Source organism: Macaca mulatta, chromosome 16 (genome assembly GCF_049350105.2).
Source record: "Macaca mulatta isolate MMU2019108-1 chromosome 16, T2T-MMU8v2.0, whole genome shotgun sequence".
NCBI lineage: Eukaryota > Metazoa > Chordata > Mammalia > Primates > Cercopithecidae > Macaca > Macaca mulatta.
In genome coordinates this window covers 58,743,360-58,769,684 of record NC_133421.1, presented here as the reverse complement: position 1 = coordinate 58,769,684, position 26,325 = coordinate 58,743,360, and the positions used below count along the sequence as shown (strand labels likewise).

Here is a 26,325-nt window from a genome sequence, read left to right as displayed (position 1 = left end):
TAGATTTTTGGGTAAAAATCAAAAGCTGGTTCTAAAATTCATATGGAACTTCAAAGGCTCTAGAATAGCCAAAGTAAATTTCAAAAGAACAAAGTTAAGACTAAAGCTTCCTGATTCCAAGATATATTATGAAGCTACAGTATGAAGACAGTAGGGTTTCAACATGAATACAGACAAAAAGATCAATGAAACAGAATAATGAGTCCATAAATAGACATCTATCTATCTATCTATCTATCTATCTATCTATCTATCTATCTATCGGTCTCTTTCTATATGTATGTCTATTTATGGTTATATATGTGTCTATATATAGATATCTATAGATATTTATGTAGATAACTATATCTATGGAGTGTATATATATCTATAGACATCTACAAAGTCTATACATATCTATAGATTCACATATCTATACCTATAGATATCTATATCCCCAGCGTTTTGTTCACACTATGTAATGACACTATGTTTTTATTTATTTTTTGAGACGGGGTCTCACCCTGTTGCACAGGCTGGGATGCAGTGGCACGATCTCAGCTCACTTCAACCTTCACTTTTAGTAGACAGGGTTTCGCCATGTTGGCCAGGCTGGTCTCAAACATCTGGCCACAAGTAATCTGCCCCCTCAGCTTCCCAAAGTGCTGGGATTACAGGCATGAGTTGCTGCGTCCAGCCTATGTTTTTTACGCCACTTTGTGCATTGCTCATCAAGGTTAGTCTTGTTCATCTTCTGGCCCTCCTAGTATGCAGCACAGTCCAATGGTGTGGCACAAGGCCTGAGGCAGAGAGGCGCCTGCTGCCCTCGCAGGCCCTGACTGAACCTCCATCACCTCTCTCTGTTTGCTTATTTATCTATAGATATATATGGTCAATTGATTTTTGACTAAGCTTAAAAGGCAATTTAGTGGAGAAAAAGAAAATAGTCTTTGAACAAACAGTGCTGAAGAATTAAGACATTCATATGCCAAAATATCACTTTGATCCATACCTCACATCATATATAAAAATCAACTGAAAGTAGTTCATAGGCCTAAATGTAAGAGTTAATGTAAGAAGTTCTATAACTTCAAAAACTTGTGGGAAAAATATTAACAACCTTGTGTTAAGCAAAAAGATTTTAGCTATGACAAAAAAAATTATGATCCATAAAAGAAAAAAAATTTGGCCAGGCATAGTGACTCATACCTGTAATCCCAACACTTGGGAGGGCAAGACGGGCAGATCACCTGAAGTCAGTAGTTCAAGACGAGTCTGGCCAACATAGTAAAACCCTATCTCTACAAAAATACAAAAATTAGCTGGGCATGAAGGCAGATGCCTGTCATCTCAGTTACTCAGGAGGCCGAGGCGGAAGAATCGCTTGAACCCAGGAGGCGAAGGTTGCAGTGAGCCAAGATCATGCCATCATGGCATCACTCCAGCCTGGGTGTGATGGTGCAAGACTCCATATCAAAAAAAAAAAAAAAAAAAAAAAAGAAAAGAAAGAAAAAAGAAAAATTCATAAAGTAGATTTCGTCAAAATGAAGAATTTCTGCTCTTTGAAAGACGATGTTTAAGAGAATAAGACAAGCACAGACTGGGAAAAACATTTGCAAATCATAGATTTGATAAAGGATTTGTATCTAGAAACATAAAGTAGTATCAAAATTCAATGACTGAAATAACTCGATTCATAAAAAGGGGCAAAAGATCTAAACAGAAATTCAAAGATATACAGATGGCGAGTAGCAACATGAAAAGATGCTCAACATCAGCAGTTATTGAGAAAACGCAAATTAAAACCATAAGATACTGTAACACACCTCTTAGAATGATTAAAATTTATAAAAGTCCCTACAGTCAGTATGGCAAATGGAACTCTCATTCATTGTGGATGGGAATGTAAAATGGTACAAGCATGTTGGAAAGCAGGCAGTTTCTTAAAAAGTTAAACCACCACCTACCATCCATTCCATGAAGGCTTATACCCATACAAAGACATAAACACCAATGGTCATCATAGCCCCAAACTGGAAACAATTTAAATGCTCATCAGTAAGTGATTACACAAATTGTGGTACATCCATACAATGATTCCATTTTGCTTCCTGGTAATAAAAAGGAATGAATTATTGATAGACAGTGTGGATAAACCTTTAAACAATTATGAATGTAAGCCAGACCAAAAAAGTCTTACTGTATGACTCTTTACAAATGCAAACTAGCTGTATAGTGACAGAAGGCAGATCAGTAATTACCTGGGGATGGGGTGGGAGCCAGGAGTGGAAAATGGGAGTTATAAAGAAGCGTGAGAAAACTTTTGGAGATGAGGAATATACTATCTAGATTGTGGTGAAGGTTTCATGAGTGTACACCTATGTTTCTGTGCAGTTTAATTTTGTCAATTTTTACTTCAATGAGGCTGTTAAAAAAAATCTATAGCCATCCAAATTATCAACCAAGTCTAAGGGTAGAAAATGTATTTTCAGATATGCCCCTGAAGCCCTTTCAAAAAACTTAGCTCTCATGTTCACTTTTTCTCAGGAGATGATTAGAAGACATGCTTCACTGTAACATCAAAGTAACTAAGAAAGAGGAAGATGGTTGATTTAGGAACTACATGATTCAATACAGCACAGAGGTAATGGGAGTTTCTAAAGCAGTGATAAAGGGATGTCTCAGGGTTACAGCTGTATAGCAGGTTTAGACAGCAACCAGATTGTATTAGAAAAAGAAGATGGATGATGGCTCTGGAAGGGCTCTAGGAAAAATACGAATCTTTGTGTTTGGAGCTTGTTGCAGCAGCATGTGGAAAAAGGCAACAGGTACTTTCAACACTGACTAAATGAAAAAAGTGAACCAATCAGTAACTGCAGGAAACAAAGTTGTATCAGAAAGGAAACAGTACAGTGACAGGCTGGGAAGCTGTAAATACTATTTATGTACTATATAAACACTAGCAATTTAAACAAAACTTGTGATAAAAGTCAATGAAGTGGGCCGGGTGCGGTGACTCATGCCTGTAATCCCAGCACTTTGGGAGGCTGAGGTGGATGGATCACTTGAAGTCAGGAGTTCGAGATCAGCCTGGCTAACATGGTAAAAACCATGTCTCTACTAAAAATACAAAAATTAACTGGGCGCGGTGGTGTGCATCTGTAGTTACAGCTACTCGGGAGGCAGAGGCAGAAGAACTGCTTGAACCTTGGAGGAGGAGGCTGCAGTGAGCCCAGATCACGCCATTGCACTACAGCTTGGGCGACAGAGCGAGTCTCCGTCTCAAAAAAAAAAAAAAAAAGTCAATGAAGTGGGTAAGTGTGAAAACAAGGTGGCCCCTCATTTCTCATTTCCCAATGAGATTAAAAAAACAATTTTTTTTCATCAACTTGAATAAAAACAGTTTAGGGGATACAGAGTAAAAGATCAAATGTCTATTTGTATCAACTAATACATTTTTTATTTTTCATAAAGCTTAATTCACTAAACTTAAATTACTGCCCTTTACTATAAGATCATGTCCTTTATTATAAGATCACTTTAAGGATGGTTATAGGTTTTTACCATAAAATACTTAACTTTTTATTTATAAATTTATAAGTTACAACAATACAAAGAACATCTAAACACCCTTTATCTTGACTGACCAATGATTAACATTTTCTCCCAATTATTCCTCTCAACATGTATATTTTTTCCCTCTCAACCGTTAATGAATGGTTTATATTCTTTAAGCCCTTTTACCTGTAAATCAGAAGTAGAAGCACAGCTCAGGGTTTCTTAACCTTGGTGATATTACCTTGGGCCAGAAAATGCTTTGTTATAGGAGGCTAGCCTGTTCATTACGAGATGTCCAGCATCATTTGTGGCAGTAACACTCGCCTTTATCCCCCAGCTGTGACAACCAAAAACGCCTTTAGGCATTGCCAAATGTTCCCAGGAGAGAAAAAAAAAAAAATCCCAGTTGAGAATTATTGCCTCATCCTTCAATGTGCCTTTCCTAGTAATAAGGACATTCTCTTACATAATCACAGGTCAGCTATCATCTTCAAGGAGTTTAACATTAACCCAATACTTTCATCTGATCTACCATCCATCCCCCAGTTTCGTCAACTGACTCAACAACACCCTTTACAAGATCTTTTTTTCTTCAGTCCAGGGTCCTGTATTTCATTTGTCATGTGCCTTGGTCTTTAATCTAGAAGGAGACCTTATCTTTTTTTATATTTGATGTCTTTTAAGAATGCAGTCCCTTTAAGACTTTTTACCCTTTTTCTATAAATCTATAACTGTTCTCAAAGTCTTTTTTTCTTAAAGACTTTATTTTTTCGGAAGTTATAAATTTACAGTGAAAGTGAAAATTTAGTAGAGTTCCCATACGGCCCAGTGTCCACCATTAACATCTTAAATTAGCATTGAACATGCTAAAATAAATGAAATACTGATACGTACACTGTCATTAAGTCTATACTTAGTTTTCCCTCATTTTTACTGTTCTTTTCTGTTCCAAGATTCCACAGTACATTTAGTCACCGTTAAGTCTCCATTATTTAAGGTGTCAAACGGCTTCTCTTGGTTGTGAGAATTTCTCAGGTTTTCTTGGTTTTTCATGACCTTGACAGTTTTGAGGAATCTTGGTTGGATATTTTGCTGTCTGTTCTATTGCAATTTGTCTGATAGTTTCCTCATTATCAGGCTGGGGTTATGTTTTTGGCAGGTACACCCAGAGGTAAAGTGTCCTTGGTATCACAGCATTTCAACGATACCTACTAACATGACTTATCAATGTTGACATTGACCTTGATCATCCGGTTGAGTTAGTGTTTATCAGGTTTCTCTGCTGTGAAATTACTCTGAATTCCTTCCCAAACTATACTCCTTGGAACAAAGTGACTATGTATACCCCACACTTAAGGAGCAGGGAGTTATACTCCCTTTCTTGAGAGTGGAGTATTCATATAAAGTATTTGGAATTCTTCTGTATAGATTTCCTTTTTTAAAAAATAAAAATTTCCTTGTTTTGGGTTTTAGGTGTCCTCAGGATTATACTTAGGTTGCACTGCCTAATTGATGCTATCATTTTCAAGGCATCGATTCCAGAGGCATGATGTCAATCTGTCCCTTATTGGTGATGTTAATTTTTTTTTTTTTTTTTTTTTTTGGAGACAGGGTCTCCCTCTGCTACCCAGGCTGGAGTGCAGTGGTGTGATTTCGGCTCACTGCAACTTCCACCTCTGGGGTTCAAGCAATCCTTTTGCCTCAGCCTCCTGAATAGCTGGGATTACACACGTGCGCCACCTCGCCCAGCTAATTTTTGTACTTTTCGTTGAGGCAGGGTTTTGCCATGTTCGTCAGGCTGGTCTCAAACTCCTGGCCTCATGTGATCCTCCCACCTTGGTCTCCCAAACCAAAGTGCCAGGATTACAGGTATGAGCCACTGCACCTGGCTTGTGTTAATTTTAATGTCCTGGTCTATATATGGTCTAGTTTCTCCACTGTACTTTTGCTATTTTCTTTAATAAGCAATCTATGGGGAGACACTTAAAAAGACAATGCAAATATTCAGCTCATCAAATTTTCACTCAAGATTTAGGATCCAATGATTCTTGCCCAATCTCTCACTGTGATGATTTCCCAACCCCAACATTCCCTGTATGTTCAGCAGTCAGCATTCTCTAAGGAAGAGCTCTCTTTTTTCTCTTTTTACTTACTATTGCTATCAACTAATGGATTTCTATTTTTCAATGTTTCATTTTATTTTTTTGAGATGGCATCTCACTGTTGCCCAGGCTGGAGTGCAGTGGTGCTATCTCGGCTCGCTGCAACCTCCACCCCCCACGTTCAGGCAATTCTTCTGCCTCAGCCTCCCAAGTAGCTGGGATTACAGGCGCCTGCCACCAAGCCTACTATTTTTTTTTTGTATTTTTAGTAAAGATGGCGTTTCACCATGTTGGCCAGGCTGGTTTCGAACTCCTGACTTCAAGTGATCTGCCCGCCTCGGCCTCCCAAAGTGCTAGGATTATAGGTGTGAGCCACCACGCCCAGCCTACTTTTCAAGGTTTTATAACTCATTATTGTCCTTAATTATCTGGGGGATCATACCGTCCCAGAGTAGGTCAGTGGGAGCCCCTCAGAGCCTACTCCTGTGTCATTCTGATATGCCTCTATCATTTTCTGAGCATTTCCTTACTTTCTGGCATAAAAAGATATTCCAGGCTTATCTTATAACCATTTCTCTGTGCCAGCCCTGGAACCAAACATTTCTCCTAACAGCCTTGGGATCTTTTAGTGGGGAATGATATAAGAAATACAGATCTAGGTATTCAATGTACTTATTGCTATTTGGGTATCTCTTTGATTCTGGGCCTTTCCACTGGACAAAGAATATATACACACACGTATGTGACATATGTATACACACATGTATTTTCAAAAACTATGAGTTCACACTTAAATCCCCAATTCCAAGCCATCCCCACAAGGGCTTTTTTCTCACCTTCCCACACTTCACATTTGTCTTTTTCAACAGAATGCTGGCTCTTAACAAAACCTATCTACTCATTTGCTCAACCCTTTTAGACATTTAAATAGTTACAGAAGCATTACAGCATACCACTACAAAAAAACTGTTAAGAGTTCAGTATTTCTTTGCAGTCACTTCTCTCTAGACTGACTACTGAGTACAAATGTTACTTGGATTAGCTTATTTATTTCAATGTGGTTGTTACTGACTTGAGATAAGTTAGAATTGGTTTGCTTTTGGTTTTTAGTCTCCTCCATCATCCTTACTGGATTAACTTCATTTTTGGGGGGACTACTGGAAAGATCATCCTTCTTGCAAAAATAAAGAACTATACAAATAGGTGTAACTCAAAGAAATGTCATTTCCTTCCCTGCCTCACCACCCACCCTGTTAAGCAGGTAACCAACTTTATCACTATCTGGTTCATCCTTCTTGTTTGTGTACATTTTGAAAAAGTAAACAGAATATGTACAGGTATACATATGTTTTCTTATTTCCATTTCCTACACAAAAGTCACATACTATATTCCTCTGTCCTTTGTTTTTATTCGTTTAGAAATATATCCTGGAAATCATTCCATTTCAGTGCACTGACATCTTCCTTATCCTTACAGCTGCATAGTACTCCATTGTGAATGTTTATTCAATAAATTTCTTGTTTCAACATTTAGTTTTCAACGTTTTGCAATTACAAATATGCTGCAGCAAACTTATGTATCTGTGTTTTTACACTGTGCATGGTATATCTCCAGGGTATACTCTCAGAAATGGGATTGCTGGGTAGGATATATGTATATGTAATTTTGTTAGACATTGCCAAATTCCACTCAAAAGAAATGTAATCATTTGCACCAGCAATATTGAGAGTGCTTGTTTCCCCAGAGGCACTGGGAATGTATTGTCAAGTGTCTGAATTTTTCCCAAAATGATGGATGAAAAATGGTATGCCAGTATAGTTGTCACTGTTTTTTTTTTTTTTTTTTTTTTTTTTTTTTTTTTTTTTAAAGCTATTTGGAAATAACTTTGAACTTTCAGGAAAGTTAGAAGAATAATACAATGAAGTCCTGTGTACTCTACTCAAACTCACCAATTACTAATATTTTACCCCATTTTTTCTTCTCTAAACACATAGTTTTTCTGAATAATTTGAAAGTTACATATCCCAAAATAATTCAAAGTGCATTTCCTTGGAATAAAAACATTTTCTTGTAACTGGAGTATAGTTATCAGTTTTAGGAAATCTGACAATATATGATACTTACCCCTAATTCACCATACACATTCCAACTGACTCAATGTCTTTATAGCATTTCCTCCTTCAGGACCAGGATCACATGAAAATTAAAAAGTCATATTTATCTTTTAGTGTCCTTTAATCTGGAAGATTAGTTTTAATTTTTTTTAGACACAGGGTCTCCCTACGTTGCCCAGGCTGGACTCAAACTCCTGGTGTCAAATGATCCTCCCGCCACAGCCTCCTGAGTAACTGGGATTACAGGTGTACACCAACATGTTTGGTTTGAAATTATTTTTGAAGAATGCAAGCAAGCCCCTTCACCCTTAACAGAATGCTTCTCATTTGAGGTTCATCTGATGTGCCTGTGTCCTTAGGAGACTCTGGTTATGTACCCCATAATACTACATTTGACCTCAGGATATCGTAACCAGAGTCACAAGGTTCCTATCTGTCTCTCACTAGTGATGTTAATTTTGATTACTTTTTTAAGGTGTAGTCCAGTTTTCCACTGTATACTATGTATTTCTCCTTGCAACCAACAGCAACCTCAGGGACACATTTTGAAATATGATCACATTGTTTCTCACTGAAGTCTCACCGCCATTCTTAAATTTGGCATCTAATGATAACTTGTGCCAAACCAATCATTAATATGGTGGCTGCAAAACGATTTCCCAACTCCAGCACTTTTTTCTATCAGTCAGCAAGAAATATTGTCATCATTCCCTTTTATTGACATACCTACCTATTCATTATCAGTATGAATTCACTAACTTCTATTTTTTTCCCAGTGGTTTATCATTCATCACTATTCTTATTCTGGGGTTCGAAATATGCCAGATTTGGCCACAATGATGCCCCTGAACTCGTTCTTGTGTGCCTTTTTTTTCCTGAGACAGTCTCCCCCTGTTGCCAGTGCAGCGGCGTGATCTCAGCTTACTGCAACCTCCACCTCCTGGGTTCAAGTGATTCTTGTGCCTCAGCCTTCTGAGTTGCTGGGATTACAGGTGTGCACCAGCAAGCCAGGCTAATTTTTGTATTCTTACTAGAGGCAGGGTTTCACCATGTTGGCCAGGCTGGTCTCGAACTCCTGGCCTCAAGTGATCTGCTCGACTCAGCCTCCCAAAGTGCTGGGATTACAGGCGTGACCCACCAAGCCAGGCCTCCTAATGTCCTTTTGACATACTTCCATCTGTATTTTGAGGAATTCCTTACTTTCTTGCATATCAAGATATTCCAGGCTCATTTTATACCTATGTTGCTCCAGCCCTGAAATCAATAATTTTTCCAAGGAACTCTAGTCCTTATTAGCAAAGAACTGGTATTGAAAGCCAAGATCTGGGCACTCAGGGCAGTTTTACAGAGCATTTTTTTTTAAAGACAGAGTCTCACTCTGTCGCCCAGGCTGGAGTGCAGTGGCACCATCTCGGCTCACTGCAACCTCTGCTTCCCAGGTTCAAGCGATTTTCCTGCCTCAGCTTCTTGAGTAGCTGGGACTACAGGAGCGTGCCACCAGGCCCAGCTAATTTTTTGTGTTTTTAGTAGAGGCGGGGTTTCACGGTGTTAGCCAAGATGGTCTCGATCTTCTGACCTCGTGATCTGATCGCCTCGGCCTCCCAAAGTGCTGGGATTACAAGCGTGAGCCACTGCGCCCGGCCCTAGAGGATTTTATCTTCTTTTTTGTGGTTTTATGTGCCTACCTCTACCTTTTTTCTTCTTTAGGGTTTTTAGTCTTAATTTTCTTCAAAGTTCTTGGCATTGAGAAATTTACATTTACCCTTTATCTGTATGTATGGAAAATTGTGATTTTGCACATGAAGTTTTTCCCATTTAAAATATCTTAGGTAGCAAAATTTATCAGTATTTTATTTCATTGTACCTTGATGAGTCAGAAAACTTTTTCCTGAAGCATGGTACAGAAAAATTTTCCCATATTTTTTCCTGGCATTTGTATAGTTTTTATATTTAGATCTGATGTGTCTGGACTTTATTATTATGTATGGCATGAAGAACAGCTCTAATATTTTTTCCAAATGGCTATCTAGTTGTACCAACATCTTTTATCAAACTGTCCATCTTTGTCTCAGTGATTTAAAATACCACTTTAAGTGCTAGGTTTCCATATGTAGTTGTGTCCATTTCTGGATTTCACACTATTTCCCTGGTCTGTCTATTCTTTTGTCAATGTCTTGCTTTCTGAATCATTAAGGGTTTGGAATGTATTTTGATATCTCGCAGAGCTAGAAACCCCCTCAAAAATCTCTTAATGTTTTTACATTCTTGCATGTTTATTTTTCCAAGTGCATTTCAGTATTAGATAGTTCAACTCTATACCAAAAAGTTATCAGTCTTTATATTAGGATCTCATTAAATTTCGAATTAACTTGGGAAAAAGTGACATTTTGATATATCTAAAGAACAACAGATGTCTTTCCATTTGTTCAAGTCTGCTTTGTGTCTTTTGGGAATGTTTTATATAGCCTGCTTCACATAGGTTTTTAACACGTTTTTAAAAAGTAAATCCTTAGGAATTTAATTACAGGTTGAGTATTCCCTATCCAAAATGCTTGGGACCAGAAGCATTTCAGATTTTGGAATATGTGCATACACATAAGATATCTTGGGGATGAGACCCAAGTCTAAACACGAAATTTGTTTGTTTCATATCCAACTTATATACATAGACTGAAGATAATTTTATACAGTATAAAAAAAAATTGTGCATTTAGTAAGGTTTGTGTACACTGAACCAGCAGAGAGCAAAGGTGTCACTCAGTTGCCATGTGGTTTATCTGTGGTGTCATGTCCGTGCTCAAAGAGTTTCAAATTTTGGAGCATTTTGGACTTTGGATTTTCGGATTAGGGATGCTCAATCTATGTTTTGTTGTTGCTATTGTCATCTTCTCTTTTGTTGTATTTTCTTAACTGGTTATTTTCTCACTACATGAAGGTTTATTATTTTATATCCTAACTCGCTGAATTGTTTGAAGGTAATTTTGTCATTGATTTTCTAAGGCTTTCTAGATAAACAATCATGTCACTAACAGAGAATCTTTTCTTCTTTTTCCACTGTTACGTCTCTAATTTCTTTTTTGAGACAGAGTCTCACTCTGTTGCCCAGGCTGGAGTGCATTGGCGCAATCTCAGCTCACTGCAACCTCTGCCTCCAGGGTTCAAGCGATTCTCCTACCTTAGCCTCCTGAGTAGCTGGGACTATAGGCGCATGCCACCACACCTGGATAATTAAAAAAAAAAAATTCTTAGTAGAGACGGGGTTTCACCACGTTGGCCAGGCTGGTTTCGAATTCCTCACCTCAGGTGATCCACCCGCCTCAGCCTCCCAAAGTGCTGAGAATACATGTGTGAGCCACCGTGCCCGGCCATTTGTTTTCTTTTCTATCTGTATGGGCTCATATTTCCAGTATAATGTTAAGTCATGGAGAAAATGGGCATCCTTACTTTATTCTTGATTGTGGTGTTTCTTAATAAGATTCTGGCTTTAGGGTTAAGGCTATGTACATGTGCGTATGTGTGTATTCATAAAAATAAAAATATTATATGTTAAGGAAGTATTCATCCATTCATATTTTCTGAAAGGTTTCTGTTAGGAACACGTGTTGAATTTTGTCATAGGCTTTTTCAGCTTCTATAAAGAGAACACAACTTTTTCTCTTTTGACCGATTAATATGGTGAATTACATAAATAGATTTCTAAATACTGAATCATCCTCGTATTCCTGGTATAAAACTCACTCATCATATTTTTGTAATATGGTGTGAGAGACTGCACAATAATAGTTTTCCATTAGTATCTGTATGTGGTATCTCTGTAATTTTCACTTTTTGAGCTATCTTTATCAGGTTAAGAATCAGTATTACTTTTTTTTTTTGAGACAGGGTCTTGCTCTATTGCCCAGGCTGGAGTGCAGTGGCATGATCTTGGCTCACTGCAGCCTCAACACCCCTGGGTTCAAGTGATCCTCTCATCCCAGCCCTCCCAAGTAGCTGGGACTACAGGCACACACCACTGTGCTCAGCTAATTTTTTAGTTGTTTGTAGAGCTGAAGTCTCACAACAATTGCCCAGGCCGATCTCAAACTCCTGGGGTCAAGTGATCTTCCTACCTTGGCCTCCCAAAATGTTGGGATTACAGGTGTGAGCCACTGCGCACAGTCCAGTATTACTCTTACATCATAAAAATAATTAGCTTTCCATTTTCTATATTCATGTAGCATCGGGAATATCTGATCAGGCAGAATTCCCCTGTGAAACCACCTAGGCCTGGTGTTTGGTGGGATGGTTCCTTGACAAATTTCTATTTCTTCTAGGAAAATTGGTGTTATTTTCTTTTCATCTCTAATGAGGTCCATTTTATTAAACTGTATTTTCCTAAGAAATTATCCATTTCATCTAGGTTTTGAAATGTATTTGTACAGAGGTGTGCAAAATAGTTCTGTATTAAAATAGTTCTCAATTTCTTCTGTATCCAATGTTATTTTCCCGTTGTCATTTCTTAAAATTTGATTTGTGCTTTCTCCCTTTCCCCACTTGGTTAAATTAGCTAGTGACTTATCTATTATGTGACTCTTCCCTCAAGAGTCCAAGATTGATTCATCATCTACACGTATAGTTTTTCTGTTAACTCATTAACGTCTACTTTTATCTTTATTTCCTTTCTTGTGCTTTCGGTTTACTTTGTTCATTTCTGAATTGGGAATTGATTTTCATTTATGTAAGTGTTCAGGGCTATGAATTTTCCTCTGCTCACTGCTTTAAATGTATTCCACAGATTCTGGTAGGTAGTATTATGTAGTATTTTCCTTATCAACATTTTCCAGAAACTTTGCAATTTGTGTTTCCCTCTTACCCGTTAAAAAGTTTTAAAATTAAGGCATGCTGTTAAACACTTATCCAAATATAGGACTTTTCTGTCACTCTAGAAAGCTCTTTCCTGTCCTTTCCCACTCAAGCTCTCCCCAATCCTGAGTTCTATCAGCTTTGGCTATATTTTGTATATATTTAAGATTTTATATAAATGGCATAAAATCGCATGGATATTTTTGTGTCTAATTTCTTCCAGTCAGCATAGTATTTCTGAGATTCATTCATGTTACATGTACAAAGGGTTTCTTTTTATTGCTGAGTAATATTTGTCAATGTATCAGCTTACCCTTTCTTCATCCAGATTTTATTACGAATAAAAGTGCCACACAAATTCCTATACAAGGTTTTCTGTGAATACATAATACAAGGTTTCTTAATTTCAAGACGGAAGTGCAATGTCCTTTTGCTTTTTGGGTTTTTGTTTTCTTGTATGGGACCTACTAATGGTTTTCTAATAAATGGACAATTTTTTTGTGAATATTCTGTGTTTAAAAAGAACATACTCTCTGGCCCAGCATGGTGGCTCACGCCTATAATCCCAGCACTTTGGGAGGCCAAGGCAGGAAGACTGCTTGAACCCAAGAGTTTGAGACTAGCCTGGGCAACATGGAGAGACTTTGTCTCTACAATAAGCAAAAAGAAAAAATTAGCTGGGCATGGTGGTGTGCACCTGTGGTCCCAGCTACTTGGGAGACTGAGGAGGGAGGATTACCTGAGGCGGGGAGGTCAAGGCTGCAGTGAGCTGTGACCATGCCACTGTACTCCAGCCTGGGAGACCGGGGGGGGGGGGGGGGATGTGGGATGGAAACAGTATATTCTTGATTATTAGGGATATACTTGAAGATTTGCATTATATTATTTAGATCTTTTATATCCTTTTTTTATCTACTACATCTTGTGCTAAGTGTCAAAGTCCTCTGATTTTAGGCCGGGCGCGGTGGCTCAAGCCTGTAATCCCAGCACTTTGGGAGGCCGAGACTGGCAGATCACGAGGTCAGGAGATCGAGACCATCCTGGCTAACACGGTGAAACCCCGTCTCTACTAAAAAATACAAAAAACTAGCTGGGCGAGGCGGCGGGCGCCTGTAGTCCCAGCTACTCGGGAGGCTGAGGCAGGAGAATGGCGTGAACCCGGGAGGCGGAGCTTGCAGTGAGCTGAGATCCGGCCACTGCACTCCAGCCTGGGCGACAGAGTGAGACTCCGTCTCAAAAAACCAAAGTCCTCTGATTTTAGTTTTTTATTTCTTCTTATACTTCATACAGATTTTGCTTTATACAGATTGTTGCTGTGCTATTTGGTACATATTTAACTGTTATTCTTTGTTGTGAATCATGGTTTCTAGCATTATAAACTGTTCTCTTTTGTCTGATTTAATGCTTTTTTTGGTTTGAATTCTACTTTGCTATCAGCATCGCCAGTCTTGGATTCTTGGGGTTTCTATTTGCCTGGTACATCTTTGTCCTGGCCTTTATGTTTGCTCTCAATTCTCCACATATTTTATCATTAGGGTGTGCATTATGTACTGTACACTTTTTTCCTATTCCATCATACTTTTCTTTGTCCCTTAAAAAATTTCTCTCAGTATTTTGGAAAGTCCTCCTAATATGCTTACCTTTATATTAATAGCTTTTATAGTATGTTGTATCTTTTTTCTTACCTAATCTTTTCTATTTGGTCTTTCAGTTTTAGATGGTAGGCTCTGACTCCCTCATATTATTTCAACTACAGTAATTAATCTTATTCTAGTTCTGAAAAGAACAGTTCTAGACAGGGTCTCATTCTGTTGCCCAGGCTGGAGTGCAGTTAGGCAAACACAGCTCTCTGCAGCCTTGACCTCCTGGGCTCAAATGAGACTCCTACTCCAGTCTCCTGAGTAGCTGGGATTACAGGCATGAACCACCACGCCTGGCTAAACTTTTTTTTTTTTTTTTTTTGTAGAGACTGGGTCTCACTATGTTGCCCAGGCTGGTCTAGAACTCCTGGGCTCAAGTAATCTACCCACCTAAGCCTCCCAAAGTGCTGGGATTACAGGTGTGAGCCACCACACATGGCCTTAGTTTTTCCTTTTCTTTCCCTTTCCCATCCCCTTATATTTCAGTTGCATTCTTTCTGCTTTGTCAGAACGTATAACATTTATGTACTACTGTATTCTCTAGGTCCCCACTATTGGTTTTAATCTTAGTTCAAAAAGATATCTGAAATACTTATTGTCACAGTCTTTTTGTAGGAAATTTCCCAACTATCTCTTTTAGATGAAAGTCATCCTTTTTGAGTGTCCTCAGAAGGGGTAAACAAGTAGAGTATTTCCTGAGTTCTTGCATATTAAAACTGTTGTTCTGCAGTCTTAATACCTGAACAACAGTTAGCTGGATATAAAATCCTTGGCTAGCAGTCACTTTCCTCATGCTGCTCTGCTGTCTTGCTTTGTTACGTTGCTTTTGAGAAATCTGACAATGGGCTAATTAATTCTCTTGCCTCTATGTCACATCTTTGCCTGGAGACCCTGAGAATTCTTTGCATCTTTACAGTCATACAGCTTTACTAGGAAGTATCTTTAAGTGTGCCTTCTGGTATGAACTTCTGAGGTCTAGATTCAGATCTCTTTTCACTTCCAGAAAGTCTTCTTGGATTATAGTTTTAAATATTTAAGGACACCAATTATATACAGTAAACTTCGGATCCATCTCCCATTTCAACTTGGTCAATTTTGTCCTGTGGGAATGTTAAAACTTCATTACTGGTTATCATTTCATCTTCTATTTTTCTGTTTAATCTACTTTGTGTTCATTTCTTAATGCTTTTTGTTCCTTTCTGTTCCAAGTTTTATATTTGTTTCAGAATATTTCTTAATTTTATTTTTCAAATCTCTCAACATTGGTTTCAGGATGTTTAATTTCACTTGGAGCACTGTGTCAATTTTTTCCTGTTTTCTTTTTTTTTTTTTTTTGAGACGGAGTCTCACTCTGTCGCCCAGGCTGGAGTGCAGTGGCCGGATCTCGGCTCGGCTCACTGCAAGCTCCGCCTCCCGGGTTCATGCCATTCTCCTGCCTCAGTCTCCCCAGTAGCTAGGACTACAGGCGCCCGCCACCTCGCCCGGCTAGTTTTTTTGTATTTTTTAGTAAAGATGGAATTTCACCGTGTTAGCCAGGATGGTCTTGATCTCCTGATCTCGTGATCCGCCCGTCTCGGCCTTCCAAAGTGCTGGGATTACAGGCTTGAGCCACTGTGCCCAGCCTTTTCCTGCTGTTTTTGATGGGGGTAGTTTTCATCAGTTGAAATGCTGATTCACATTTCCTGTTTGTTTTTTCTTATAGTTCTGCATGGATGTGGCCTGCTCTTTTCTATTTCTGTTCGTTTCATAGGCAGAGCTGCTAGTTCAAGAACACCCTCTTCTCTAAGTTCAGTTTTTTTCTTTTCCTGAAGAATTTTTTCTTCTTCCTCCTTCTTCACTGCCATGTCTCCAAGTCTTCATGTTTCCCTTATGAGGCAATGCTTATAATTTAAAGCTACCAATTCTGGTACTGCTTATCGTTAAGCTCTTCTTTATACATAGAGCTGTGAACTATCAAACTCCAAACCTGTGATCAATGTTTTGGAACTTCTTTCGGATTTTCTCTTTCTGTGAGTGGATCTTTGTACCTTGTCTAAGGCTTTCATGCTCCCATACCTCTTTCAGTAAATTTGTCAAGTCTTCCCTCTCCCACTCTTAACACCCAGAGAAATGAGCATAAGGAGCAGTTGGAATTTGGTTTATTTCTCTACCTATAAGAATCGACAAATCTCTATAGGTAGAGAAATAAGCTAAATTTATGAGTTGAACTCTTAAAACACATTTCGTCCTATAGGAGTTTATTTGTAAATTCTACAATAACCTAATATTGGACTTGCTCTGTTGTTCAGGATGGAGTGCAGTGGCATGATCTTGGCTTATGGTAACCTCTGTTTCCCAGGTTCAAGTGATTCTCATGCCTCACTCTCCTGAGAAGCTGGGATTACAGTGTGTGCCACAATACCTGGGTAATTTTTGTATTTTTGGTAGAGATGGGGTTTCGCCATGTTGTCCAGGCTGATCTCGAACTCCTAGCCTCAAGTGATTCGCCCCCTTCGGCCTCCCAAACTGCGGGGATTACAGGCATGAGCCACTGCACCCAGCCATGTTGGACTATTTTTGTTACTACTCTATTATGGTTATTATAATATTTGTAATATGCTTAGTATGTGTCAGGCACATTCAGCACTTAAATCTGTAGCAGCGTATTAAACCTTATAAGTGTTACTCCCATTTTACAGGAGGCAGTGGCCCAAATAGGCTAAGCAACTTGCCCAAGATCATATAACAACTATGAACACTAATAATATAAATCATGGGACTATCTTAAAACCTTTTAAATTTTAACCTTCTTTCTTTTTTCCCCCTTGAATACTGGTTCTGTCAGCTAGCCTCTGTAAGCATAGAAAACAAGCATCAAATAAGTATGTTTCAGGTAATGTGGCCTCTTGAACATTTTGCTCTTCAAAATAAAACTGAGGCCAGGTGTGGTGGCTCACACCTGTAATCCTAGCACTTTGGGAGACCAAGGTGGGTGGATCACTTGAAGTCAGGAGTTCCACACCAGCCTAGCCAATATGGTAAAACCCCGTCTCTACTAAAAAATACAAAAATCAGCCAGGCCTGGTGGTGGCACCTGTAGACCCAGCTACTAGGGAGGCTGAGGCAGGAGAATCACTTGAACCCGGGAGGCAAAGGTTGCAGAGAGCCGAGATCGCACCACTGTACTCCAGTCTGAGCGACAGAGTGAGACTCTGTCTCAAAAAAAAAAAAAACACCCCCGAAAAACTGCAAATCATATTAGATGACTATTTAAGGTCTTGCATATAGGAAGATGGGATGACTGTAGGTATGTAAACCTTGCTTTATATTTGGGTTATGCTAACTCCCTGTCTACTATAAAATCACTAATGTCTAAAATTAATACACTAAATAAATAAGCCTAAACTTTAGAATTAAGAGAGATAGATACTACATGAAAAAGCTAAAAGAATGAAAGTAGTTATCTCATCAGAGCTGAACTGGACAAGGAACCATTTTTTTGGAATACTTTTAGCATTGTTTAATTATTGTACTATGAAGTGCATGTATTTGATAAAAATAAAAGCTAATTTGTATGAAGTATATAGTACATTAAAAAATTAAGTTGCTATATATTTAGAGATTGATGATATCTGATATCAGTAAATATATGTGGGAAAAACAGTGCTCATATACACTTGGTAGGAAGGTAAACTTATACTATCTTTCTGGAAGGCAATTTGACATTACACATGAAAATTTAAGATGGCTATGCCTTTTGATAAGGTAATTCCATTTTTAGGAATCTGTCCTTCAGAAATACTCATATATAATACATACAAGGACATAAGAATATGTAGAAAGATGTTTGCTAATGTAATAATAATGAAAAACTGGAGACAATCTTACAATCAGCAGGGGAATGATGAGCAACAGGTAAAATACTGAGTGGAAAAAATAAATCACCATATATAGTATAATAAAATATATCACAGTATGACTCACTTTTTATTCAAAGGAACAATATACACTGGCATATACATAGATCAATATATGTATGTTTGTTTTTATGTGCCCTAAGAAAGACCTTAGGAGCAGTTAAACTTTTAACAGTGTGGGAGCAGAATGGGAAGATGAATCTAACTTTTCAAATTTTTTTTTTTAAACATTGTAGGTGCACTTCTATAATAAAAAATAAAACAAAAGGTTTGTATAGTGACAAAATTAAAGAAGAGATCACAAATCACGACATAACTTCACTGTCCTACTGTAATTGTCACCTAGATAAACCATCGTCCCTATGAAATCTACAAGGGAATTAAAAGGCATAGTCATTAACTTTTTTTTTTTTTTTTGAGACGGGGTCTCGCTCTGTTGCCCAGGCTGGAGTGCAGTGGCGCGATCTCGGCTCACTGCAAGCTCCACCTCCCGGGTTTTACGTCATTCTCCTGCCTCAGCCTCCCGAGTAGCTGGGACTACAGGCGCCCGCCACCTCGCCCGGCTAGGTTTTTGTATTTTTTAGTAGAGACGGGGTTTCACCGTGTTAGCCAGGATGGTCTCGATCTCCTGACCTCGTGATCCGCCCATCTCGGCCTCCCAAAGTGCTGGGATTACAGGCTTGAGCCACCGCGCCCGGCCCATAGTCATTAACTTATTGGTATAATCAAACAAAAGTTACAACAAAACTAAACATCTCTGGGAGAAATGACAGAAAACACTTGAAATCTTAAATGCAGAGGTCAATAAATATGCAGCCAAGTAATATTAATAACAGTATAATTTCAATATGAATAAACTCATCAGATATGAATAAACTCATCAGAAGTCAACCAATTCTTCATTATCCAAACCCACTGGGAGCAGTGGCTCAAACAACTTTCCAAGTTTTATATTTAGCTATGGAACAAGTATTTTCTAGAAACTTATATTTGAATATTGTATGCATGAGATCACAAAGTACAAAACAGAAATTACTACATACTCTGTGATGACTGAACTTGGTAGGAGCTCAAGAGCTATTTAACTCCTGCAGGCCTCTTTTTCATTCTATTATAGTATGAGGATGAAAGCACATTCTGGTATAGTGATAAAACTCATCAGTGTAAAGAGAAATGCCTTCCTTCTTTCTAAGCTTACTGTTATGACGAACACAAATGGTAAGGATTTGGGATTACTGGGTTTTTATTTCCCACAAATTCAATGTGCAAGCAAGAATAAATTCACGTCAATGATACAATCAAGAGGAAACCGAAACCAGTAATTCTGAATAACCCACCTAAAGAAATGGAAAAGTACCCAGGAGAATGACAGGAGAGGACAATATTCTACATAGCAATATTTAAGATTTAAAGCAACAGTGAGAAAAGGAACTCATTCTTTGATGTACAAGAAATACAAATTTCTATCTCTTTGGGTTCAACTTCTAGTCCTATCACTGTTATGACTTTGGATGTAGCAATTACTTGGGTCTCAGTTTCCCTCTCTTCTAAGTAAGAAAAACATCACTTACCACACAGGAAGGATGTATGATAAAATAAAAAAATTCACATGAATAGACTTTCAGTTCTCCTGAAGAAAGCTATGAATCCTTAAGTACGAATCTGGAAAGCTAATTAAAAGTAAGATGACCATATCAAAATAAAGTCTGAAACAAGCAGTAGCCTAGAGGTTCCCTGAGATCATTATCAGCTATCAATTCTACCCCAAATAATAGAATTCATACTGAAGTTGGGTCTATAGGGCAAATGTGGTCTGAACGATCAAACAAGATCATTTATTAGTATGTTAACATAGAGACGCGCCAGGCGTGGTGGCTCACACCTGTAATCCCAACACTTTGGGAGGCTGAGGTGAGCAGATCATGAGGTCAGGAGTTTGAGACCAGCCTGGCCAATATGGTGAAAACCTGCCTCTATTAAAAATACAAAAATGAACTGGGTGTGGTGGCACTCGCCAGTAGTCCCAGTTACTCGGGAGGCTGAGGCAAAAGAATGGCTTGAACCGGGAGGCGGAGGTTGCAGTGAGCCGAGATCATGCCACTGCACTCCAGCCTGGGCGATAGAGCAAGACTCCATCTCAAAAAAAAAAAAAAAAAAAAAAACAGTGAGAAAATAAATTAAACAGCTTAGCTTATTCAATGTCATATTGATTTGATATAACCTAAAAACACTTGATCTGAAATAACAACATTCTCTTGGTGTTTACCTTTAAAAAATATATTTGGAACTGGTTGCTCAGAAGATATATAACCACTGAACAACAAAGTTGGGTTAAACACATACATATACACAAGGGGGCTACTTCTCTGGTGTATAAAATAACCTCTAGCAAATTTGAAAGCTTAGAAGTCTTAAAGTAATACATGATGATAAACTTTTTTTTTTTTTTTTTTTTTTTTGAGATGGAGTCTCATTCTGTCGCCCAGGCTGGAGTCCAGTGGCACAATCATGGCTCACTTCAACCTCGGTCTCCCACCAGACTCAAGCAATCCTCCCACCTCTGCCACCGAGTAGCTGAGACTACAGGTGTGTGCCACCACACCTAATTTTTGTTATTTTTTTTTGTAGAGACAGGGTTTCACCATGTTGCCCAGGCTGATCTTGAACTCCTGGGCTCAAGCAATCTGTCCACCCTTGGCTCCCAAAGTGTTGGGATTACAGGCGTTTGAGCCACTACACCTGGCTAATATTAACCAATATTTATTGAATGATATATACAAATCATTATGCTTAGCACCAGAAATACAAAGAAGTATTGGACTTAACATTCCCGTCCTACAATTAAACTGCAAATGGTGGCCAAATAATTGGGCCACAACGTTGAACAAACTAATGAGTATTGCATACAATCAGTTTTAACAGACTAGTAGTAGGAATTAAACACAGTGAAAAAGGAAAAAAAAGGAAAGCCTGGGAACACATCTTAACATTTTATCTTATGACTTGTCTCATCTTTTATAGCAGCTTACATTTTTTTAAACAGCGGGCATAACATCTGAGAGGAGGTTTATAGAAACTACAGGAGGAAGGGCTGATGTTCACCCCGTATTTCAGATGAGGAAAGTGAAGCTTTCAAAGAGGTTACGCAACTTTCCTAAAATTGCAGTTCAGAGAGCTACCTTGCCGACTTTGTCCAGAGCTCACTTCTATTGCACTATATTCTAAATTATCAGTGCTAAAGTGAGAACTCGAAGGGACCTCAGAAATCTCCTAATGGAGTGTTTCCCTAACCAATCTGATAAACTTTCTGGGATATACGTTAAAAACCCATTCCCAGGACCCACTGCATATCTACTAAATAAGTTAAATGAGAGAGGTTTTTATATTTTAACAAGAGTCTCCAAGAAGTAATTCTAATGATTAGTTATGCTTAGAAAACACTGTACTATGTCTGTATGTCCAGTATGCCACACATTTGGCTACTTAAATTTACATTCATTAAAAGAGCAAAATTAAAAATTGAGTTCTTCAATTTTTAGTTCTACCAGTTACATTTCAAGTGCTCAACAGCCACATGTGGCTAGTAACTACCATAACTGGAGAGCAAAGATTTAGGAAATATCCATCCTGCAGAAATTTCTATTGGATTATGCTGATACTACACCAACCCTTCAACTGCCATGAGAAAACATAGGCACAGGATCTTGTCCAACAAGGGCCATAGAGCTCATCAGCGGTAGAATTGTGACATTAACCTCACTGCCAGCACCCTTCCTACTGTATCACTTCATCCTATCTTATACTCAGGATTTGTTCAAATAGGAATTATTTCCCTTTTCACCTTTTATCATGGGTTCCAGCAAAGCAAGAGGAGAAATTCTAAATTTGCGGGTAAAAAAAATATTTAAGACAAGGTTTATTAAAAAAATAATGATTAAATCTATCTGCAATTTTTGCATAAATTCAAAAGTCATCTTGGGCAGTTAAGAATACTGTGGTGTTAGGAGACACATCTTAGCTTGTTTTAACTATTGTAAGTCCTTTCTCTTTTATTGTCCTGATGGTTTTATTCTCTTTCTTGAATTTTGAAACCCTCAGACTAATGATACATAAGTGTGAAAGGTTATATCTTATTTAGCAAACATTTTAAAGATGAAAAGCTGAGAAACAAAGAGCAACCCAAAGAATGTCACTTGTCTGTCTAATTTTCGAATGTGGTTACTCAGACTACTGAGCACTCTTGGCTTTTAGTAATTCAGTGCTTTAGTATTTATACTAATATGTTTTCACTTTTAAACTATATTTTCCTTTGACCACTGTTATGTCTGAAAACAATTTAAAGTGTTTCAATTTTCAACATAATTCGAGGGACTAAAAGAAGCACTAAAACATCTAGAAAGGTTTAGATAATAAGGTCAACATATAATCAGCTTTAAAGAATATGGCAGTGTCTTAAAAATAAAACCAGTTGTTCCTGTCTAGTATGTTTAGAATGCAAATGTCTCCAAAGTCAGTCAACTTAAGTCATGACAGTTCACGTTTAAAGTACGCAGGAAAACAACCTGGAACTCCTTATTAACTAAAATGTTAAAAATACTATTATTACAGCTCTATTGATTCTTTTTTCACAAGCTGAATTCTAGTGAGTAGATTTAGAGGAAATATTTTATGTCAAACGTTACAGAAAGTTAGAAATTGGATGGTTAAAAAACATGACGCAACAACATAAGGCACTATGAACAAATACTTATTCAAGACAGATGTTACCATAATTTGCAAGGTACTTACAAGCATTCAGTATGGGGTTCTAGATAGAAGCTACTTGTTATTCAGAGAAGGAGGTGATGCAAAAAAAAAAAAAAAAAAAAAAAAAAAAAAAAAAAAAAAGCACAGCTATTTTCTTTCTAAACACTCTTTGGTGTTGAGGTAAACAAACGAAAAATAAAATAACCGTCTAAGTACACAAGAGCAAAGCAATAGTCTCTAAGTTATAAAAGGAGGAAAGAAAAATTGAGTCTAACCTTTTAAATAGGAGACTGGGGCTTAAGGTGAAATTTATTTGCTGGCTTTTAAATCAGATGCATTATTTCTACATTATATCTGTTATGTCTTGACCCCCCACTTCACCATATTAGGGAGAAACAGGCACATCCAAGACTCTTAGGCCAATAAAACTACTTTTGGAGGCAGCACAGCTCACCAAATGAAGGATGAATGTTAAAGAAACACCCAGTGACAATAGTTTCAACTGACCTATCTCAACCAGCCAGGGATAAGTACTGGTGTATGCTAGTGTAAGGAGAATTAAAAATATTGTAAACTCTAAACAAGTATTAAAATGGTCCATAAATTTCAAATCTCATAAAAGATAGTTACTTAAAAAAAAGGAGTAAAAGCATTTGGAAGAGGGACCCCTGGAGGAAAGACTAGCTCCCGAGGAACACAGGTCAAATGGGTGGGGGCGGTAATCATCTAATCATCCCTCTATCAGGTGATGCTTCAGTACCATCCCTAACAGTTTTAGACATCCTTAGGAGAAGTGATTTAGGTAATCCGCAAATGTGTTTTGCGATACAAGAACCACGGAGATGACGCTGAAATTTCTGACTTCAAAAAGATGCACTCGTGAGAGAAAACAGGCATGAAATTCCCATATTGTAATTATTTAGCTTCCTGTAGAAAAAACACCTTCAGGCATGTAAGGCAGCACATTTGACACTGACCCAGCAAAGTTTTCGGCTGGCCCTCACTATCTCTCAACCCCCCCTTCCTCCACTTCCCTGCTGTTCTTTCCTGGCACACAAAATATAGGCCAATGAGCAGTGGGTGGGTGAGGAGGATGTGAGAGAAAATTTGAGAAGTAAAAAAAGGAGCAACTTAACCAGGACATGAATGAGAGACTGAAGGGTCTAACAAGGGTAGGCAGACAACAATTAGAACTACTGAAAAATGGGCTTTCCAGGGCAGTAGTGAGCGCTCAGTGCTTTTAGGGGTTTAAGCAGGGGTCAGACTACCTACCCCTTGTCAGAGAGGCTGCAGAGGGGACGGCTGCTTTAGATGACCTCTAATGTCTCTTCCGACTCTGAAATGTTAGGATTCTTATTTCACAAAGGAGAACGCAATGGTCATAGAAGCCCACCGACTTGAAACCCTTTTAAATACGCAGCCTTGGAGGCTGCTTCCCAAACACCACTCCCACCTCTCCCGCACGTGCCCACCCCGCCCCCTTTCAATATTTCCACCTCCACGTGCAAACCGCCTCGCGGCACTGGCCCCAAGCCGGACAGACTCCTACCCCTGCAAAGCACCAAAACTATGCTCTCCCTCCCCGCGAAGAAGAGAGGACTACTCCACTCTCCCACCCTGGGTGGCTAAAAAAGGAAAAGTCTCGGATCCAGCCTTTCCCCCCTAGCCAGAGCAGGGGGCGGGGGCAGGACGCAGAGAAAAACTTTCTTCTCGAATTTTTCTTCTAGAGGGTGGAGGAGATGGAGAGAACCCCAACGAGTCCAGGGCTGACGGGGTGGGGGGAGGGGAACCCCTGAATCGTTTAACGGCTGGAAGGGGGAGGGGGGGCTCCGGAGATTGAGGGGGCGTGGGATGGAGAAGCAGGCCAGGGAGCAGGGTCAGGGAGCTGCGGGGTTCCTGGGGTCGGGGAGCTGCAGGCGTCCCCCCCACCTGGCACACAAAGCGGCTGCCGCGCTCGGCTCTCACCAGATCCTTTGTGTTTTCCATCAGGGCCTCATGGGTAGGGGTTGTCCGTGCTCCCCGAGCCCGCGGCGCCCCCTCCCCGGGCTGGGGGCAGGTGCCTCTCCCCGGGACTGCGGCGACTACAGAGGGCCCCCGGCTGGGCCCAGACCGGTGGCGGCTGCGGCAGCCCCCGGATTTCCCCCCTTTAACTCGGGTGGCCCCAGGATATCAACAACATTAGCATAGCCCTCCCTCCCCAGCGCGCCTGCGCCGTGACCCGCGCCCCGATTGGCCCACTTCCCTACATACCCTCCTCACTCGCTTCCAGCGTGGGACCCTCTGCAGGCTCCGTACTCCAAGGACCGTACCAAGACGAGAGGTGGAAAGCGCATTGGAGCTTGTGTTAAATCCACTGGTTAAAGTCAACAGGAAAAGCAGAAGTTTCATTCAGCTGTCCGAGTGTATACTCGGGCTTTCTTGCGCTCCTTTCAATATGTTGCAGCTGCGAAGTTGTGTTGGAAAAATTTTCCACTCCAGTCACGCCGCTTCCCCCTACACCCGGAAGATTGGCCCTCCCGGAGGAACTCCCACACGGGGCGGGGCTGGGTAGGGGAGTGAGAGTTACGTAGAGGGAGGGAGTGCGGGTCACGTGGCAAGAGGCTGCGCAGGCTCCTTCCGGCCCCAGGGGCTTCGGCGGCGGCGGCCAGGGAGGTGCCTGGGCGCATGCGCAGCGAGGTTCCACGTGAGCGCCTGCGTTTCTCCTCAAACCTAACGATGCCGCCGGAACGGAGGAGACGAATGAAACTGGACCGGAGAACCGGAGCGAAGCCGAAACGGAAGCCCGGAACGAGGCCGGACTGGAAAGCCGGAGCAGGGCCAGGCCGGCCTCCCCAAAAGCCTGCCCCTTCATCCCAGCGGAAACCGCCGGCCCGGCCGAGCGCTGCGGCCGCTGCGATTGCAGTCGCGGCGGCGGAGGAGGAGAGACGGCTCCGGCAGCGGAACCGCCTGACGCTGGAGGAGGACAAACCGGCCGTGGAGCGGTGCTTGGAGGAGCTGGTCTTCGGCGACGTCGAGAACGACGAGGACGCTCTGCTGCGGCGTCTGCGGGGCCCGCGGGTGAGGGAGGCCGCGGCGCGCGGGCTGGGCGCGCTCGGGCGGGGCGCGCGGTGGGCGGTGAAGCTCTGGGGGGCGGAGCCTGGGCGACCTGCGGCGGCGGGGAGCGCTCAGGTGGGAGGGAGCCTGAGAACGCGGGCGCCGAGGGTCGCAGCTGCGGGTCCTTCGCCTCCCTGCTCCAGACTGAAAGTGTCTGGAGGGCGGGGACCGCGCCTTTCTCCGCCCCCGGAGGCGCCGCTGCTCGGGTATCTGCTTTGCGAACTGTGGTAGTGAGCATCTTTCGCCGCTGCTCGGCTCCGCTAGCCTCTCCCCAAACAATGTGGTCTTTTGATCACCTGCCTCAGTTCCTTGTGATCTAGGAATTCCATTTCGTTGATGGAATCAATTCGTGGG

The 26,325-nt window shown here is 40.3% G+C and overlaps 2 protein-coding genes and 2 long non-coding RNA genes across 53 annotated transcripts in view; 3 read left to right on the top strand and 1 right to left on the bottom strand.

The window, feature by feature from the left end:
• Window positions 1-26,121, bottom strand: part of MBTD1 (mbt domain containing 1) — an 84,964-nt gene extending 58,843 nt beyond the window's left edge. For 24 of the 50 annotated variants that reach the window (XM_077971128.1, XM_015119257.3, XM_077971110.1 and 21 more), the window contains exons 1-2: window positions 24,844-25,091; window positions 24,151-24,214 (exon numbers count right to left, since the gene is read on the bottom strand). Coding sequence is in view for 11 of the 50 variants with exons in the window: in XM_015119253.3 (XP_014974739.1) it covers window positions 25,129-25,266 (138 nt within the window). In the remaining 39 variants the exon portion in view is untranslated. Of the gene's footprint in view, window positions 1-24,150; window positions 24,215-24,843; window positions 25,092-25,128 lie in introns of those variants that run through there. The other 26 variants (XM_015119253.3, XM_028836342.2, XM_028836340.2 and 23 more) reach the window with 12 other exon arrangements.
• LOC144335582 (uncharacterized) lies at window positions 14,539-24,215 on the top strand. The gene is made up of 2 exons (XR_013406507.1): window positions 14,539-15,579; window positions 23,523-24,215. It is a non-coding gene; the product is annotated as an uncharacterized LOC144335582 (long non-coding RNA).
• On the top strand, window positions 17,187-21,799 carry LOC144335591 (uncharacterized). Its single transcript, XR_013406516.1, has 2 exons — window positions 17,187-17,526; window positions 20,854-21,799. It is a non-coding gene; the product is annotated as an uncharacterized LOC144335591 (long non-coding RNA).
• Window positions 25,562-26,325, top strand: part of UTP18 (UTP18 small subunit processome component) — a 36,417-nt gene continuing 35,653 nt past the window's right edge. Inside the window, exon 1 of the mRNA XM_028836348.2 lies at window positions 25,562-25,935. Within this exon, the coding sequence (XP_028692181.2) occupies window positions 25,594-25,935 (342 nt within the window). The 5' untranslated portion in view covers window positions 25,562-25,593. The remainder of the gene's footprint in view (window positions 25,936-26,325) is intronic.